At 37.6% G+C, this 16927-nt stretch overlaps 1 protein-coding gene and 1 long non-coding RNA gene across 9 annotated transcripts in view; one reads left to right on the top strand and one right to left on the bottom strand.

Moving 5' to 3' along the window:
* LOC104758107 (serine/threonine-protein phosphatase 7 long form homolog) overlaps positions 1-16691 on the top strand; it is a 26539-nt gene extending 9848 nt beyond the window's left edge. For 2 of the 5 annotated variants that reach the window (XM_010480922.2, XM_019239597.1), the window contains 8 exons: positions 12393-12758; positions 12833-12983; positions 13192-13796; positions 13909-14436; positions 14603-14737; positions 14864-14971; positions 15051-16204; positions 16450-16691. In XM_010480922.2, coding sequence (XP_010479224.1) covers positions 12393-12758; positions 12833-12983; positions 13192-13796; positions 13909-14436; positions 14603-14737; positions 14864-14971; positions 15051-16079 — 2922 coding nt within the window. In that variant the 3' untranslated portion in view covers positions 16080-16204; positions 16450-16691. The other 3 variants (XM_010480920.2, XM_010480921.2, XM_010480923.2) reach the window with 3 other exon arrangements.
* On the bottom strand, positions 1792-4198 carry LOC104758106. 4 transcript variants are annotated; one of them, XR_002036320.1, is made up of 6 exons: positions 3900-4198; positions 3741-3810; positions 3571-3632; positions 2648-2739; positions 2382-2576; positions 1792-1996 (listed from the first exon to the last, which is right to left on the bottom strand). It is a non-coding gene; the product is annotated as an uncharacterized LOC104758106 (long non-coding RNA). The 4 variants fall into 4 exon arrangements; XR_002036321.1 differs by having other exon boundaries at positions 2382-2560; XR_762630.2 differs by having other exon boundaries at positions 2382-2739.

Below are 16927 nucleotides of genomic sequence, written 5' to 3'. Positions count from 1 at the left end.
TGCCGCGGCCATGTCTATAATTTCCTTAACCTCGGTTTGTTTTGCACCTTTCTTAGATTTCCGAGGGTTCTTATCTTTGGAACCTAATGGTCTACCACGTTTCAAACGTACCTTAGACTCTATAGCAACTTGATTATTGTGTCCCTTTTGAACATCAATACGTACTGGTGCATTACAAGCTGGTATGTACGATTTTGTTACTCTCTTTGGGTCAGCAAAGGAATCTGGCAATTGAATAGCTAGCTTTTGCAAATGTATAATCTTTTGGACCTCTGTATCACATGCTAGAGTCCGAGGATCTTGCCAATTTAAGGATGTTTTGATTCCATGATATTTCTTTAACCAGCTTGTTTGTCTCTCCACCCAACATTAGGAAAATCAGATTCTATAAATTGACAGTCCGCGTATCTGGCCTTAAATAAATCACCTGTAGTTGGCTCAAGATACTTAATAATGGTAGGAGACTCATATCCAACATATATTCCCATCCTCCTTTGAGGTCCCATCTTAGTTCTCTGTGGTGGAGCAATAGGTACATAAACGGCACACTCGAATGTTTTGAGATGAGATATGTCTGGCTCATGACCCGTTAATAATTGGGATGGTGAATATTTATGTTCACTAGATGGCCTGATGCATATAAGCTCTGCTGCATGTAATACTGCATGTCCCCAAGCCAACACAGGAAGCTTCGACCTCATTAGCAATGGTTGAGCGATTAGTTGTATTCGTTTAATGAAGGATTCAGCTAATCCGTTCTGTGTATGGACATGTGCCACAGGATGTTCCACACTCACCCCCATGGACATACAATATTCATTAAACGCTTGGGATGTAAATTCACCAGCATTGTCTAGACGTATAGTCTTAAGTGGAAAATCTGGAAAGTGGGCTCTTAGTCTTATAATTTGAGCCAACAGCCTAGCAAATGCTAGGTTCATTGTTGATAGCAAACAAACATGCGACCATCTGGTCGATGCATCAATCATGACCATAAAATATCTAAACGTCCCACAAGGTGGGTGTATAGGTCCAAAAATATCTCCTTGTATCCTTTCCAGAAAATTCAAAGTCTCCTTAGTTACTTTGACTGGTGATGGTCATGAAATAAGTTTCCCTTGTGCACATGCTACACACGTGAGATTCTTAGGGATAACATTTCTCTCTTTAAGAGTGTGCCCATTTGAATTCATAATTAGCTTACGCATCATGTTAGAATCCGGATGGCCAAGCCGGTCATGCCATAGAGTGAATTGTTCATTGAACATTTTATTCTTTGCCAAATTAGTTTCTATCATATTAATCTTAGCATGGTAAAGACCAGTGGCTAGTGCAGGTATAGTCTCTAGGAATTTCTTATGTCCTTGTACGATTTCAGTGATATATAGGAACTCTTTGTTTCCTTCACCCTTTGTTTCAACATGGTAACCATTCAATCGAATGTCCTTAAAGCTCAATAAGCTTCTCTTAGAACTGGGTGAATACAAGGCATCACTTAGTTCAAGATGTGTGCCATTTGGTAATAATATATGAGCCTAGCCGTAGCCTTCTATTAGGCTTGCTATACCCGCAATTGTACTAATATTGGCATTTTTCATTATGAGATTAATAATATATATTTTGTCCTTCAAAATTGTGTGGCTGGATCCACTATCCACCACAAGTATATTCTTGTCCTCAGCCATTTCTATAATGGACAATAATTTTGTTTTAATTTTTAATAACACATGCAAATATATATTGAAGGAAATAAAATCATTGAATTTAAACCAAATAATTATCCAATCTCTATATTAGTAAAAGAGGAGTACAAAATTACTTCCGGGTCGGGTTAAAACTAAAATTAACCCGAAATTAACTATTTCGGATCCGATAACTATACTTGGGTGATCCAAATGAGACAACTACAATAAATCCTAGCTGTCAGCTCTCCCTCTAATTGCTCGAACAAAATCCGAATGTAATCCCAAATAACGAAATCCGTTAAAGCGCAAGCCTACACTTTAGGCAACATTAAAATCAATTAGAGGAGATATGGTATATAAATCTTAACAAATGGAAATATATGTTTTTACGGGATCTCATTTCTTTCTCCTACGATTTCATATTCATACTTCTAAATATATGATTAACAGATTAACAGATTTATCGTTTTAACATTCACCAAATATCTCTAAACTTTACCTAATATATATGATTACCGGATTCTTAGTCCCGTAATCAAATCTCCAAAAACTGTATCACCAACTCATTCAACTAAGATTCGACTAAAATTACGGAAATTTGATTACCTAATTAATTGGTAAATCAATTACGATAATTTTAGAATAAATTCTACTCTACCTATAAATACTCATTACTCATACACATCAACATCATACCTTCCAACAAATTTTTCCAGTGATTCTCACATACTCTTACGAAATGGCTGCCAACTTAGAAGTAACTGATCTTGCTGACATCAAAACTTTCAAGACTGTTTGGAAGGTCCAAGTCAAAATCATCCATAGCTGGCAGCAATATACCAGCTACTCTGGTGAGACCCTAGAGATGGTCCTAGCTGATGTCTCGGTAAGCTTACCAACAATACACATAAAGTTCATACCTTTATATTCGAAATATTTAGTCGAATTATTTAGTCACTTACTATGAATATGTTTTCCTTTTCTCTTTAGGGTACTTTGATCCATGCGACTGTGAAGAAACAACAGCTTCATAAGTTCCAGCGTATGATCGTCCCTGGTCAATGGAGAATCATTGAGTTATCATCAGTAACTACTTTGCTTATTTGGGTTTCAAGAATAACTGGAAATACGTGATTTGAGTATATCACAAATCATAGAATATCCTTTTTCTATATTCATCTCTATATTAGTAGAAAAAGAAATTGGAAAATAAAAACCCTAGATGGAAAACCTTTATAAATACCACTATACAGAGAGAATAGGAAGTCTCATTCTTAAAAAACTATTCACTTTTCTAAATTTTCTCAAAAAGCTTTTGTGACAGAATGGATAGTGGGAAAGAAGCGAAGAACATCCAAGATCCATTGCTTGCGGCTTGGTTCGATCTCAACAAATACTGTCCATAAGCAAGAGGACTAACATTTGAGGACATTCCATTGTACTTTACTTGGAATCCGAAAGAGAAAAGCTTCGTAAGACGGAAGAGAACAAATGGGAGTAGAAGGATATCGTATATGCCAAGTAAGTTTGAAGGTCAGAACAGCTTGAAACTTCTTTTTCGTTTTCTAAAAGGACCACAATCTGATAACGATTTGAGGACTTATGATGGTGTCGTCTATGACTCATACAAGGACGCATGTATGGCCAGGGGATTAATACAAGAATGATTATTCTTTTTGTTTCTGTACTTTTAAAAAATTTCTGAATTTTCCAGCTTTATCATGTTTAAGTTGTTTTGTGTTTTCATTTTTTGAATGGAAATGATATTAATAAAGGATCTCTTTCTTTTCTAATTAAGGTTGGCTAACATTTTACCTAAGCTTTTATATGCAACAACCAATCAAACATATCAATATGAGTTTTTAGAGAAGATAAGAAGACTTACCATGTTAAATTATTGTTGATAACTTCATCTCCAATCTGAGTAAGAAGATTCCATGAAAGTGCCTGAAAAAAATTACAGTATTTTAGTATAGTCCGTTAATAGTGTATAAGGAATATGAAATCAACTTACGCAATAAACTTGGTTTAGTTTACAAGACTAGAAAAACTCACAGTTTAATCCAGCGTACATGATGTTTCTCTGTTTGTCCGTCTCTTTGGTTAGATCTCATTCGCATATTTACTGAAAAATGAGGAAATATCAATAAGACCATTAAAAATTAAAGCAACGTATACACTTCTACTTAAAAAGGAATATTGCAATGGTCTCACCTGAGCAAGAAGTGTACTGTCTCAAAGATTGGACGATTTTGACTTGAATCCGAAAGCCAGTCTTGAATTGCTTGATGCCATTTGTAAACAATAATGAGAAAATGAACCAAAGAAACAGTTAAAAATTGAAGCTTCAATTCATATATAATTTACAGGCATTGCTGGAGGAAATATATCGATCGACTTGAAAAAATTTATGAAAACGAATTCTAAGAATTACTCAGAATGAAAACAATATTAATCAGAATTGAAACCCATTAAGGTAGTAATATGTAATTTGATTTACTGTAATCATAATCAACTTACCCAATTAATAGAGATGTGTCGGAGATTTGTAAACCACACACCCAAATCCAAAGTATAATGAGGATTGCATGTTCTTGATTACGGCTGCCTCCCCAAAATTGGATAAAAGAAAACGAACTGGAGTGTGTAATTGAAATTATCGTGTTTCAATCAATTTCTGGTATAGAAATTGAGATAATCAAATGTTTTGAGAGGTGGAAACGCAGTCGACGATGTCTTTCGGTGAGGGAGATCGAGAAAGCTCTTCAATTCTACAGAAAACGTTTGTTTAAAAAAAAAATCAAAAGCCATTACCGATTTTTGTTCTGTTTTTTATGATTTTTTAATATCCTTAAAACCCACTGTCGGCCCAATTAAGCCCAAAACAACACAATTGTTTTTTGGTCTATCAATTATATTTACTACAAAACGTTTGTATATTAAACTGAAATAATGTACTCAAGAAACATAGGTTACATTATGTTATAAAGTTAATTTCATGTATATTTCATCCCTTCATTGTTATCTTATAAAGTTAAAATGAACATGTATATACAATTTTCCCCCGCGCTGTAGCGCGGGTCAGGTCCTAGTAAAATAATCCAATCAAATGCAAAACATAAAACATAGAAATTAAACCAAACCAACATTTAAACTTAGTTATCTTCTTTTAGGCAATCAGAAGTCTCATAGTCAAGTAGGTCATCATTCTCATGGTCGAAATCTCCTTCACCATCGAGATGAACCAGGTTAGCTTCTGGATTTTTCTTCAAACTCTCTTGATAGAGGTCAATGAGAAACTTAGGTGTTCTACACATCTTGGCCCAATGACTAGACATACCACATCGGTGACAAACCGATTTAGCCTTGTATTGCGGTTTGAAAGACCCACAGCCTCTACCACCACGACCGCGACCAGAGTCGGATCGGGTTCCACGGTCGTAACCATTATATCGGCTCCCTTGGTATTGTCCACAGCCACCACGTCCTCTTCCACCACGGCCACAGCCATGGTGCTTATCTCTATAGACGTAATTAGACTCCGTGGTCTCCTTGGGCTCTTTAGGATCTATAGGATTTTTCTTTGCCATGTTAACCTTGTGTGCTTCTGGTAATGGGGCTGTACAAGGAGGTCTCAATGCACTATTCATCATCAATAGTTCATTGTTCTGCTCAGCTAGCAGCAAACAAGAGATTAGGTCTGCATAGGTCTGAAACTCCTTTTCACGATACTGTTGGTGAAGCAGTATGTTGTTAGTGTGAAAAGTAGAGAATGTCTTCTCTAGCAGATCCTTCTCAGTAACCTCAGTACCACACAACCTCAGGATTGAGACTATCTTAAATAGCTCTGAGTTATACTCATCCACGGATTTGAAGTCCTGGATCCTTAGGTTTTTCCAATCAAATTGAGCCTTTGGTAGGAGCACCGTCTTTTGGTGTCCATATCTGCTTTTCAGCTCTGTCCAAAGGTCAAGAGGATCTTCAATGGTGAGGTACTGGTTCTTGAGACTCTCAGCAAGGTGATGGCGCATATGCATAATGGCCTTGTACTTTTGCTTGTCAGAACACTCAGATTCTTCCTCAATGCATTCGCACAAATCCTTTGATTTCAGCATGATCTTAGTGTCCAATGCCCATTGCAAGTAATTGTCTCCAGAAACATTCAAGGTAGCATAGGAGAGATTGTTGAGCCTTGCCATCTATACAATAGAAGATATGTATCCGGTCATTAGCATGCGGTATTTGAGACCGAACCATGCAATCAATTAATAGGTCATGCGGTATTTGAGACCAAACCATGCCATCAAATTTAAACCTTAGGTCATGCAGTATTTGAGACCGAAACATGCCTTGCCTTTACTCATAATTTTTGTGGCTTTGGTATGCATGGAAAACAAACGAACCTAAATTGATACTAGCATGCAACAATTTCCTTTTATTAAGTATTTCCTTTTTTTTTTAGAATGAATTTTCTATTCTAATTAGGAAAAGTTTTAGGGAATATGTTCTAGGTTTTAGGATAATTACTAAAATTGATTTGGAAGTTATCCTAATAATTTTAACAACCTAGAACAAATCTATGCAATCGATTTTAGGATTCATGCAGCCGATTTTACAGAAACAATTTAAGCAATAATCGATTCAAATTTCTATCTATGCAAGGTTTGATTTTAACTTCAAGGATGCATGCAACATATGAAACAATCAAGCAACAACAATCAACCGGATTTTAATTATGATATAAACGGTTCAATTTGCAAACAATCTAGCAACCCAAAACCTCACATAATCCGATTTTAAAGTTTTAGGGTTTAGGGATCTTAAGCTTTTGTTAGTTGATTGTTTGCTTGTAGATTTTTAGTGTTCCATTAGATTTAAGGTCAGATTCGATTTCATAGGTTCTAAGGGGGTTTGATTATTGTTTACCTTCCACCGTTTTGGAGGTTGACTGGATATGAGCCGGGAGCTAAAGACCTCGGTTTTACTTTTCTCTTGATCACGAACCTCGGACTAGGTAGGAGGAAGAACCGATCACGAACTCGAACTGCTGCTCGAACAGGAACGGATCTCCGAACAGAACTCACCCCGGACAGAAGCGGACCACGAACTCGGATGGATCACGAACAGGAACCGATCGCCGAGTATAACCACGAACAAAGGAAGAAGGTGGCAGCGGTTTAGGGTTTTAGGGTTTTATCTCAGTTGGACTTTAGAACAAGTCGTGCTGATAACGTGTTATGAAACTAGAGAACTCGAAGGTGGAAATTCTCTTATTCTTATTGATAGAATCGAATAGAGGTTACATATATATAGTAAAAGGTAAAGCCTTATCACAACTAACTCCTAAACATATTAGGAAACACTTAAACCTACTTAGACTAAAGCTTATGGCCGATGGGCCTTATGGTCTTGACCGATGGGCTTTATGGCATGGACAGTGTATAGGCCGGTTATGGAAGATCCACTCCAAGTGTTTTACAACATAGTTAAGTTTTTTGGTTATTAAATCGGTTATTAAACCGATTTTCAACGCCTAACCAGTATAAAATCGGTCAACGATTCATTAGACCGAATTGCACATAATTGTGGCGGTAGTGGTCCGATCAGCGATTAAGCGGGCGATTAGGCGGCCAGGCGGTCGCGTTTTAAAACAGGGGCTCAAATTAATCCCTAGAGCTACTCTCTCAAATTAAGAGATCACTGCAGTACTTAGGGGTCGAATTCCACAAGTACTCAAGTCTACACAATGGATTATAGAGCTTTTTAATTAAGCTAAATCAAAATATTAAATTAAAAAACGATGCAAAAACTTAATTAAAAGTGTTGTAAATTCAGGAATTTATGAAATATTAAATCAATCAATAAATTAGGATTCAAGCATTTAAAGATCAGATCTATAACTCCAAACACTTTTGTAAAATAAATCAATTCTCACTGCAAATATTATCTAAATTTAAAACCAAAAAATTCAATTCTCTTTGTAAAATTCTAGGTAATAAATCAGCTTTAAAAACAAGTTTAGATTGTTCACAAAATTATTAAATCAAATCTCTTTGCAAGAAATAATTTTGCTCATCAAAAGGTTTTATCAGGAAAATCAATTATATTCTCATATCAATTTATTTTCCTAGGTTATTAATTCTAGATGGTCAATCAAGGATTAATATGAAAAACAACCTAAGATGAAGATCTATAAAGATAAAGAATCCTAAATAAACAGATCTAATAATTCATAAAAACCCTACGAAAAACCCTGAACCTAACAAGCAAACTACTCAGACATAATCAATGAAAAACAAAACATAATTCTCAATAATAAGCAATTGAAATTAAAAGAGTAAAGAGAGAGTTTATGATTTCTTCTCTACAAAGCAGTTCAAATTTCTCTCTCCCAAAAACTCTCAAAATCTCACAAGGTTGCAGATAATAAAATTTGCTAGAAAATAACTTAATTGTTTGTAAAACCTAAAAATACTATTTATATGTCCTAAAACACGTCATGGACTAATCTTGCAAATATGGAAAACTTTGGTTAACTTTTGTAAATCTTCCAAAACTTGATCTTGAGTTGGATAAATGGGGTGTCAACCGACACCAAGGGTGGTGTCGATCGCCACCAGCACTCTTGATTGATTCCAAGTTGATTTTCTCTGGATTATTGCTCCAAATTGATCCAAATTGCTCCACTTTGCTCCATCCATGCTAAAATTCTAGAAAACCTGCAAATACTCCAAAACATCCTAGAAACACATCAAAAGACACTAAAACACTCCTTATATCATGGTTAAAAACCAAAAAAACCATGATATATCAACTCCCCCAGAATTAACCTTTGCTTGCCCTCAAGCAAAACATAAGCTTAGACTTGTGAAAGAGGTTTGAAAACTGGGAACTCACTCAAGTGCATGATGATTCTTATTCGCACTCTTCATTTACTTGAATGGAGGAGAATATACTTTGATGCCATGCAACTTGGATGAATGTCAGCTTGACACATCGCCTCCTGAGGTGTCATCACCACACGCCTAAGAAGGAGAAGGCGACACCTCACCTCTTTTTGCATGTCTCCACTACTTCACTCAAGACTCTATAAATAGCATCATTCTTTCTCATTTGGAGAAGAGAAAAAGAGAGGAGTGCCAAGAGCTGGCGAGAGTGAGAGAGAAGAGAAGAGAGCGAAGGTCTGGAAAATTGTTGTGAGGAATTTTCACCGATCAGTGGTTGCATCAGCGAAGTGGAGATCGAAGCTAGCAAGAGATTCAGCGGATTTCTCTTGGGTTCTTCGAAAATCTGTGAATTGTCAGGGAGCATAGATCTGAACTAGATTTGAGTGGCGACTCAATCTAGTGTCAGTTTGCATGTGCATATAGTTGCATTTCTGCTTGATTTTCTTAAGTGAATTTATTGCGTTTTGCATGCATATTCAAAGAGCATAGATCTGAACTAGATTTGAGTGGCGACTCAATCTAATATCAGTTTGCATGTGCATATAGTTGCATTTCTGTTTGATTTTTTTGGATGAATTTATTGAGTCTTGCATGCACTTTGAGTTGAGTTGGTTGCTCAGTATGGTTCAACCTTGAAGACAAGATTTGTTTTAAATGGGAGAGTGATGATACATATGAAGTCCAACACCCACCTATCCTCTACCAAAATCGCAGAAGGGACAAGGCCCATAAAATATCCAACAAGTGATGAAGGCTCCAGAAGTACGAGGTGTCACTGTTGACTGAAATAAAGATCAACCAAGGTTAAGATTATTCACCATAGTTAAGGAATAAACCAAGCTATTAGCTGGCACTTGTCCACGTAGCCATAACGGCTAATAGGTGAGGATAATTAAGACTTAGTAGTAGTATAAAAGAAAAGGGTGGGGGATTAAGAATAAGCATCTAGTGATTGGATCAAGTTTGTAAGGAGGAGAGGAGAGATTCTGTAAGTTCTCTCAAATTTGTACACCTTTCTATCAATAATAAGAGTTGTGTTATTCATTCATTTCTCTTGTCGGAGTTTATATTGTTAATCGTATCAAAATTGATAACAGAGCAGTGCAATATTGGGAAATCACATAAGCAATGCCACAAAAAAAACGGAGGAGTTGGAAAAAGTAGTTGAATATCATGTGTTGTCTCCACTTCTAGGTTCATCACCGTGTCTCCTAGTGTGATCCCTAACATTTTTCTCTTTGATATATAAATGAATATATTTGTATTGATGTTAATGGATGTAGGAGTAAGGGAGAATTGAGTTGATGATCATTGATCAGTTAAATTAGGAGATCACAAGCTGGTTAGGTTCGGCTATCAAAAGAGAGAGAGACATGGTAAATAAGTTCAAATGAGGTGCATGCAAAAGAGCATCGCGTGGTGTCTTTACGAATTGGGTTCACGCCACGTGTCTTGTACAATCTTTTTTGTTTCGAGTAAACTTCAACGCAGCACGAACGATGATGCCTAGAGAGACTCGAGAGTGTGTGGATCCTTTTTTACATTTTACACTCAGAACGTTATCGTGTTACCTTCGTTTGGGCCGAGACTATGGTTAACGGGCCCGTGGACAAGTTTTTAATTAAAACGATGTCGTTGCTTGGAAAAGATTAGATCCTCGGACAGACCTAGAAGGATCAGAAGTTCTTAAACGTTTTTGGTTAAGGGAAGGGAAGAAAGGCGAAAACTTCTGTCGGATCTGGAAGCTCTCTCTCTGTCTCTGTCTCTGTGTCTCCCTCTCCCGCTTAACGCTTCTCTCTGCTTATTACATTCCTCTGGTTTTTTTTTATATTCAAACGTCTCTTTTTCTTTTCTGTTTTTGTTTATCACGGACGCTTTTTCTTTGGTACGTCCTCTGAATTCTCTAATCTCACCCACGCACACTTGTTTATGTTAATCGTGCCTTTGTCGAAGTTTGGAACTAGTTTAGGGTTTGTTCTGTTCATTATTAGGAACGTAATTAGAAGTTTTCATTTTCGAATTATTGTGACTCATAATTCGAGCTTAAGAACATTGAAATATTAATAGGATTAAGCTGCTTAATTTGATCGGAACAATAGCTTTTCAATTAGCTGAACTTCATTTCTATTGACTCTTTTAATTTGTCAAATTGCTAGACAAGTCTGAGAAGTTTTAAATTGAATCTATAATTTGTCACATTTGATCATTGTGTTGTTGTCCTATGATGTGATATATTATGTAGATGGAGGTGCAAAGTCTATTAAACTTTGATTTGGACCCTGGTCCAGTTGATCAATCTATATTGGTGTGGCAACATGAGCATAGGTCAGCTGCTATATGGGAAGATGAGGTTTGTACTACTAGTTAGCCATTTATCTTGTTTCTTGTTTTGCTTCCGGTGTTAAAATTGTAAAAATTTTGAGTCTTACTTCACATTTTCAGGTTCCTCCCCGTGAACTGACATGTCGGCACAAATTATTGGGGATGCGAGATTGGCCTCTGGACCCTCTTGTGTGTCAGAAATTGATCGAGTTTGGTCTGTATGGAGTGTACAAGGTTGCGTTTATACAACTTGATTATGCTCTAATTACAGCTTTGGTGGAGAGGTGGAGACCTGAAACGCATACTTTTCATCTTCCTGCTGGAGAGATCACAGTGACTTTACAAGACGTCAATATATTGTTGGGTCTCCGTGTGGATGGACCTGCAGTAACTGGGAGTACAAAATGCAACTGGGCTGATTTATGTGAGGACCTGCTAGGTCATAGGCCAGGTCCCAAGGATCTACATGGTTCTCACGTGTCCCTAGCATGGCTGCGTGATCATTTTCGGAATTTACCTGCCGACCCTGATGAAGCCACGTTGAAGTGTCACACTAGGGCTTTTGTATTAGCTTTAATGAGTGGTTTCCTATACGGAGATAAATCTAAACATGATGTGGCGCTGACGTTTCTCCCTCTGCTAAGGGACTTTGGTGAAGTGGCTAAACTTAGCTGGGGTAGTGCTACCTTAGCACTTCTCTACAGAGAGCTGTGTCGGGCAAGTAAGAGGACTGTTTCTACCATTTGTGGCCCTCTTGTTCTGCTGCAGTTATGGGCATGGGAACGACTGCATGTTGGTCGTCCAGGAAGACTTAAAGATGTTGGTGCTTCTTATATGGATGGCATAGATGGTCCTCTACCAGATCCATTAGGCTGTAGGTAAATTAAATTTATCATATTCTGTTGTTCTTACAAGTTTAATTTCAATTTTGGTTTGCTTATGAAACTTCTTGAAAGCTAGGTGGAGGGCTTCTCTGAGTCATAAAGAGAATCCTCGCGGAGGACTGGACTTTTACAGGGACCAGTTTGACCAGCAGAAAGATGAGCAGGTATAAAATATTGCTTTAGATGACCGAGCTTTGATCGCTGAGTTTAGGAAAGCAGAGGAAATATTACAGACCAACTCCTAATTCTGACGAATTAAGCATTTGTCGAGAGTTGATACAATCTTTTTAGTAATGAAATTTATTTTGTAAATCCTTTCAGTGAACTATCCTTTAATTATAAAAGAAACACTTACAGTGCAAGTACTGGTCTCTTATAGCCGTTTATAGATATGATAGTGTGCAGTGGTGGGATATCCAAAATTGTATTGTAATATTTCATCAAAAGATCACTGATACGACTTGTGATTTTCTTTTATGATATAGGTTATATGGCAGCCTTACACTCCAGATCTTCTAGCAAAGATTCCTCTTATATGTCTTAGTGGTCAGAACATATGGCGAACTGTTGCACCACTGATTTGTTTTGATGTTGTCGAATGGCATCGTCCTGATCGGGTACTTAGACAGTTTGGTCTTCACCAAACAATACCAGCACCTTGTGATAATGAAAAAGCTCTTCATTCTATTGACAAAAGAGGCAAATCAGAATATGACTGGTCAGCACGCCATAGTCGACATATTGAACTGTGGGAGACACGTGAGTCATCTATCGTTTCCGGTGAGCCTGAGTGTAGCCCGATGGACTATAATGATCCTTATATGGAGTGGTACCGCAGAATTACTAGAAGAATTATTAGTCCTATGAACGAGAGGCGCCCTGGGCAGTTTCTACCCACTGGTTTTGCTTTCCAAGTGCTTGTAAGTTTATTGGTCAACATCATAATTCTCTGATTTCGATTTACTTAAATTTACAACCCAATATAAAATTACAGGTTCAGAGGGTTGCAGCCATTCATTCTCGATCTAAGGCTTCACTTGAGGAGGAACTTACTGTTGACACTGCAAGGCAGACATTACAAGATATCGTTGATATGTGTGCAGGCGCCCTTCAACTCAATGCGCCTTTAGGCTCATTATCTAATGGTAGGATTTCATAAAAATCATCAGAATAAATTTTAGGGTACAATTCCTTTTTATAGTGATTTTTCTACTTAAACTTTCGGTGGCTTGGTGATGTATTAGCTGTAACCAATACAAGAAATGAATTGACAATAGAGTTATGGATATCCTAGTTAATTAACCAGTTTTGTCGAGGCTTATCATTTTAACTTTCGTTATTCCTTTGTTATAGGCACTGTTGCTCAAGCTCCAACTTCAGAACCATTTTTTATGTTACCTCAACCTATGCCTACAATAATATCCCGAAAGCCGATGTCTAGAGAAATGGTATGCGTACCTTTGAATGAAATGGAAATCGATGATGGTCCCTCAGTGGAACATTTGGAAATGATGCCACCTATTCAGGATATAGGATTTGAGCAGTCTTTACCATCAGTTTCCCAGAAACCTCTTTTCTGGCCGTCAGGAGGGAAGCTTACTTTCAGTTGGATTTGTGATGTAATGTTGGGGTTTGATTGGTCGTCGAGGAATGTCCCACCTTGTGAATTTTCAAGTGTTCTGCCTTTTCATGTCTTGGATGAGCTGGTTCTCTCTGCTTCCAAAATCCTGAAAAAAGAGCCAAACTGCGTTAGGATTGAGAGTGACAAAGCAAAGGTCGTTGTGGTTGGAGATCTACATGGGCAGCTACATGATTTGTTGTTCCTTATGCAGGATGCAGGATTCCCGAATGGTGATGCAGGACTCCCCAATGGTGATCAGTTCTATGTGTTCAATGGGAATTATGTAAACAAAGGAGCGTGGGGTTTAGAAACCTTCTTGCTTCTTTTATCATGGAAGGTAATCTTATGATCTTTTTAATTTATGTCTTTGGAGCATAATCTGCTATTATACAGCTAGACTAGTCATGCCACAACACATTTTAATAGCAGGCGCTTCATCTTTTTGCTAGGTGTTACTACCGGAAAGAGTATATCTTCTACGTGGCGGTCACGAGAGCGGAAGTTGTTCATCACTGTATGGATTTAAAAATGAAGTGCTAACCAAGTATGGTGATAAAGGAGCTTCTGTCTACAGGAAGTGCTTGGAATGCTTTCAGTTACTTCCTTTGGCTTCTGTGATTGCTGGGAAGGTATTCACAGCTCATGGAGGTCTTTTTCGTGATGTATCAAGATTTCTCTCGGACAAGCAAGAACGAAGCAGAAAACGCAAGCGAGCTCAGAAAAAACAAACAGATAATAGTGTCCTTGAGACTGAAAACAGATCAGATTCCTTGTCTCTTGGCTCGTTGAAGGATTTATTGAAAGTGAAAAGGCGTGTTATAGATCCTCCTACTGGAGGTTCAAATTTGATTCCTGGTGACATTCTTTGGTCAGATCCATCACAAGACAACGGCCTCTTTCCTAACAAAGAGAGAGGGATCGGTTTGTTGTGGGGTCCTGATTGCACCGCAAAGTTCCTACAGGACAATGATCTAAAGGTTAGATTGATTTGTTTCGCATATATAATAAATTGTCAGAAAGATTGCACCTATAAGCATCGAGAATTAGATAGCAGAACTGAGTGGGGAATCAACCAAATGCGTTAGGATATAATCAGAACAATTTCGTTATTCAGCTTCACGATGTTATTTCTTTGTATGGCAGTTGATCATCAGAGGGAAGGGATCCCCTGACGAAAGGGCTAAACGAGATGATCTTGCACCAATGGACGGAGGATATGCAAAAGACCATGAAGGGCTTATAACTTTGTTCAGTGCTCCTGATCATCCTCAGTTTCAGGTATGGTCTATCTGATATTCGTATTGGCTATCTTCAACCTGTAGTAAGCTCTTCAACAAAACGGCTAATAGAATATCTCATATCTTCTTGATGTTGTATGTGTTGTATCTGTTGTCTCGTATGCAGAACACAGAGGAGAGACACAACAACAAAGCAGCTTACATAATTTTACAAATCCCCGAATGTGAGGAGCTTAAATTTCAACCGCTTGAAGCAGTATCTCCGAGACCAAAGGTAGTTCTACAGTTAATTACGAGAATCCTAATTTTAATATCTCTTTAAGTTTATTCTTGATATGTTCTGACATCCGCAGGCTGAGGCGTACTACGACTATAGAAGCCTGATTCATTCACCCAGCAATTTAGTACACAATATTACTAATTCTGTTGACTCACCTTCCTCAGCGCCTCATTACAAAGATAGTTTAATATCTTCTGAAAATGTGGAATATAAGTCCATGGATCTCTCTGAACAGATGGAAGTGGATGAAAGAGATGATGTCGATTCCAAGTGCTCGGAATCTAGAACTGATGAAGTTGCAGCTTTTGGATCTCTAGCCTCTAGTGATAAAGATATGGCGGTTGATTCTTCAGAGAATACTGAAAATGGTTCCAAAGAAGCTGACCATTCCGAATCACGTACTCCTAAAGTTACTGATCTTGAACCGCAGTCAGCTTGTGATCTGTATGTGCCTGATTCTGGAGAATTCCTAGAAACTCGGACAGAAAAGGTTGCGGATATTGAACAAATGTCAGTTGATGAAATTGCTGGTGAGTCTGAATCCAGAGTTGGAGAAGTAAATGACGTAGAAGCCTGTAACATTACTAAGATTTCAGAAGAGAAAGCAGAAGAAGGAAGGAGAAGCGAGTCACTTGAGGCGTCAAGTAATGTAATAAGTAAAGACAAGCCTCGTGATGCCAAACCAATAGTAGATGACCGTAGCACCACTGGTGATGCTGGAGTAGAATTGGAAATTACATATGATGAGAAACTGGATAGTACAGCAACTGAGATCATAGGGAACGGTACATCTGAATGTACGACAGAGGGAAACAGAGAGATAGCCACTGATGGTACTGAGAAGTCGGAACGTTCAACCAGCAAACTCAATAATGCAGTGCCCGGTGAAGAAGATATGGATGATTCTGATCTGGGGACTGTAAATGGTGGCTTATCGAAATGTCTAACAAGCAAGCCAGTGGTGGGTCATGACAAGTTTACAAATGTTACGAAACCTTGTCATAATAAGGATTATGGAGAGTCTGCAGATAAGCCAGAGAGAGTAGTCAAACTGGTTACCTATTCTAAGCGCAAGTCAGCTGACAAAAAAACACATGGTTGATTCTAATGAAGACTCCCAACAGAAGGTTAATAATGCTGTTGATACTAAAGACTAAGGGTTCTCTTGACAAGTCGCACTGGGTTCCAAAAGATATGGAATCATGAAATGTCGTTCCACTGTTGGAGGTATATATAATCTCTCTTCTAAACCTGTCTAGGCTTACAAACACCCTTAGCATCACTAGTCTGTTTATATTTTTGTGGTTGTATTGATTTGATTTAAGAGGGTTCTGTGGTAAATTCCCGTTAACAGGTTCAATTCATTTCCAACACATGCATCTTCTTACCATGAGCAAAACTTACAAATGTTGATACACAAATCGAAGATCTTTTAGCTCACACTTCTGAGTCAGCTCTTGATTGATTTGCAGATGATGAACAGCTGACTCACTTTGGATGTGTCCTCACTCCTCAAAGCCAATGTACAGTGGTCATAATAGCCAGTAGCTGGTAACCGGATCCGGTTTGATAATATAAGATTTTGGAGTTTGATTAGTCGATAGTGCTGTAAACCTTATTCTCTTTTCTTGAAATACCTTTCTCAATCAAAGTTTATGTTTTAGTTTACATAGTGTAAGTTTTGTATTTCTTTTTAATTGTCTTTCATGTTTCATCATAGAAATTAGAAAAAACTAAAAACGGTAAATTGTTTACTAAAACATAGAAATCTTCTCTAAATATTGCCAATACCATGTAAGATTAAGAAGAGAATTGGTTTAAACTGACTTGTGTTATTTATTAGGTTGAGCTACCCTTATATACACATGGATAGATATACATCAATCTTCACCAGACCTTATCTCTATGAGATTCGCATCGATCTCATTTAAAATACTAGGTAATTAGTCC

The sequence above is a fragment of the Camelina sativa genome, chromosome 17 (assembly GCF_000633955.1).
Source record: "Camelina sativa cultivar DH55 chromosome 17, Cs, whole genome shotgun sequence".
Classification (NCBI taxonomy): Eukaryota; Viridiplantae; Streptophyta; class Magnoliopsida; order Brassicales; family Brassicaceae; genus Camelina; species Camelina sativa.
The sequence above is the reverse complement of the archived record's forward strand: the minus strand, read 5'-3'. Positions and strand labels throughout refer to the sequence as shown.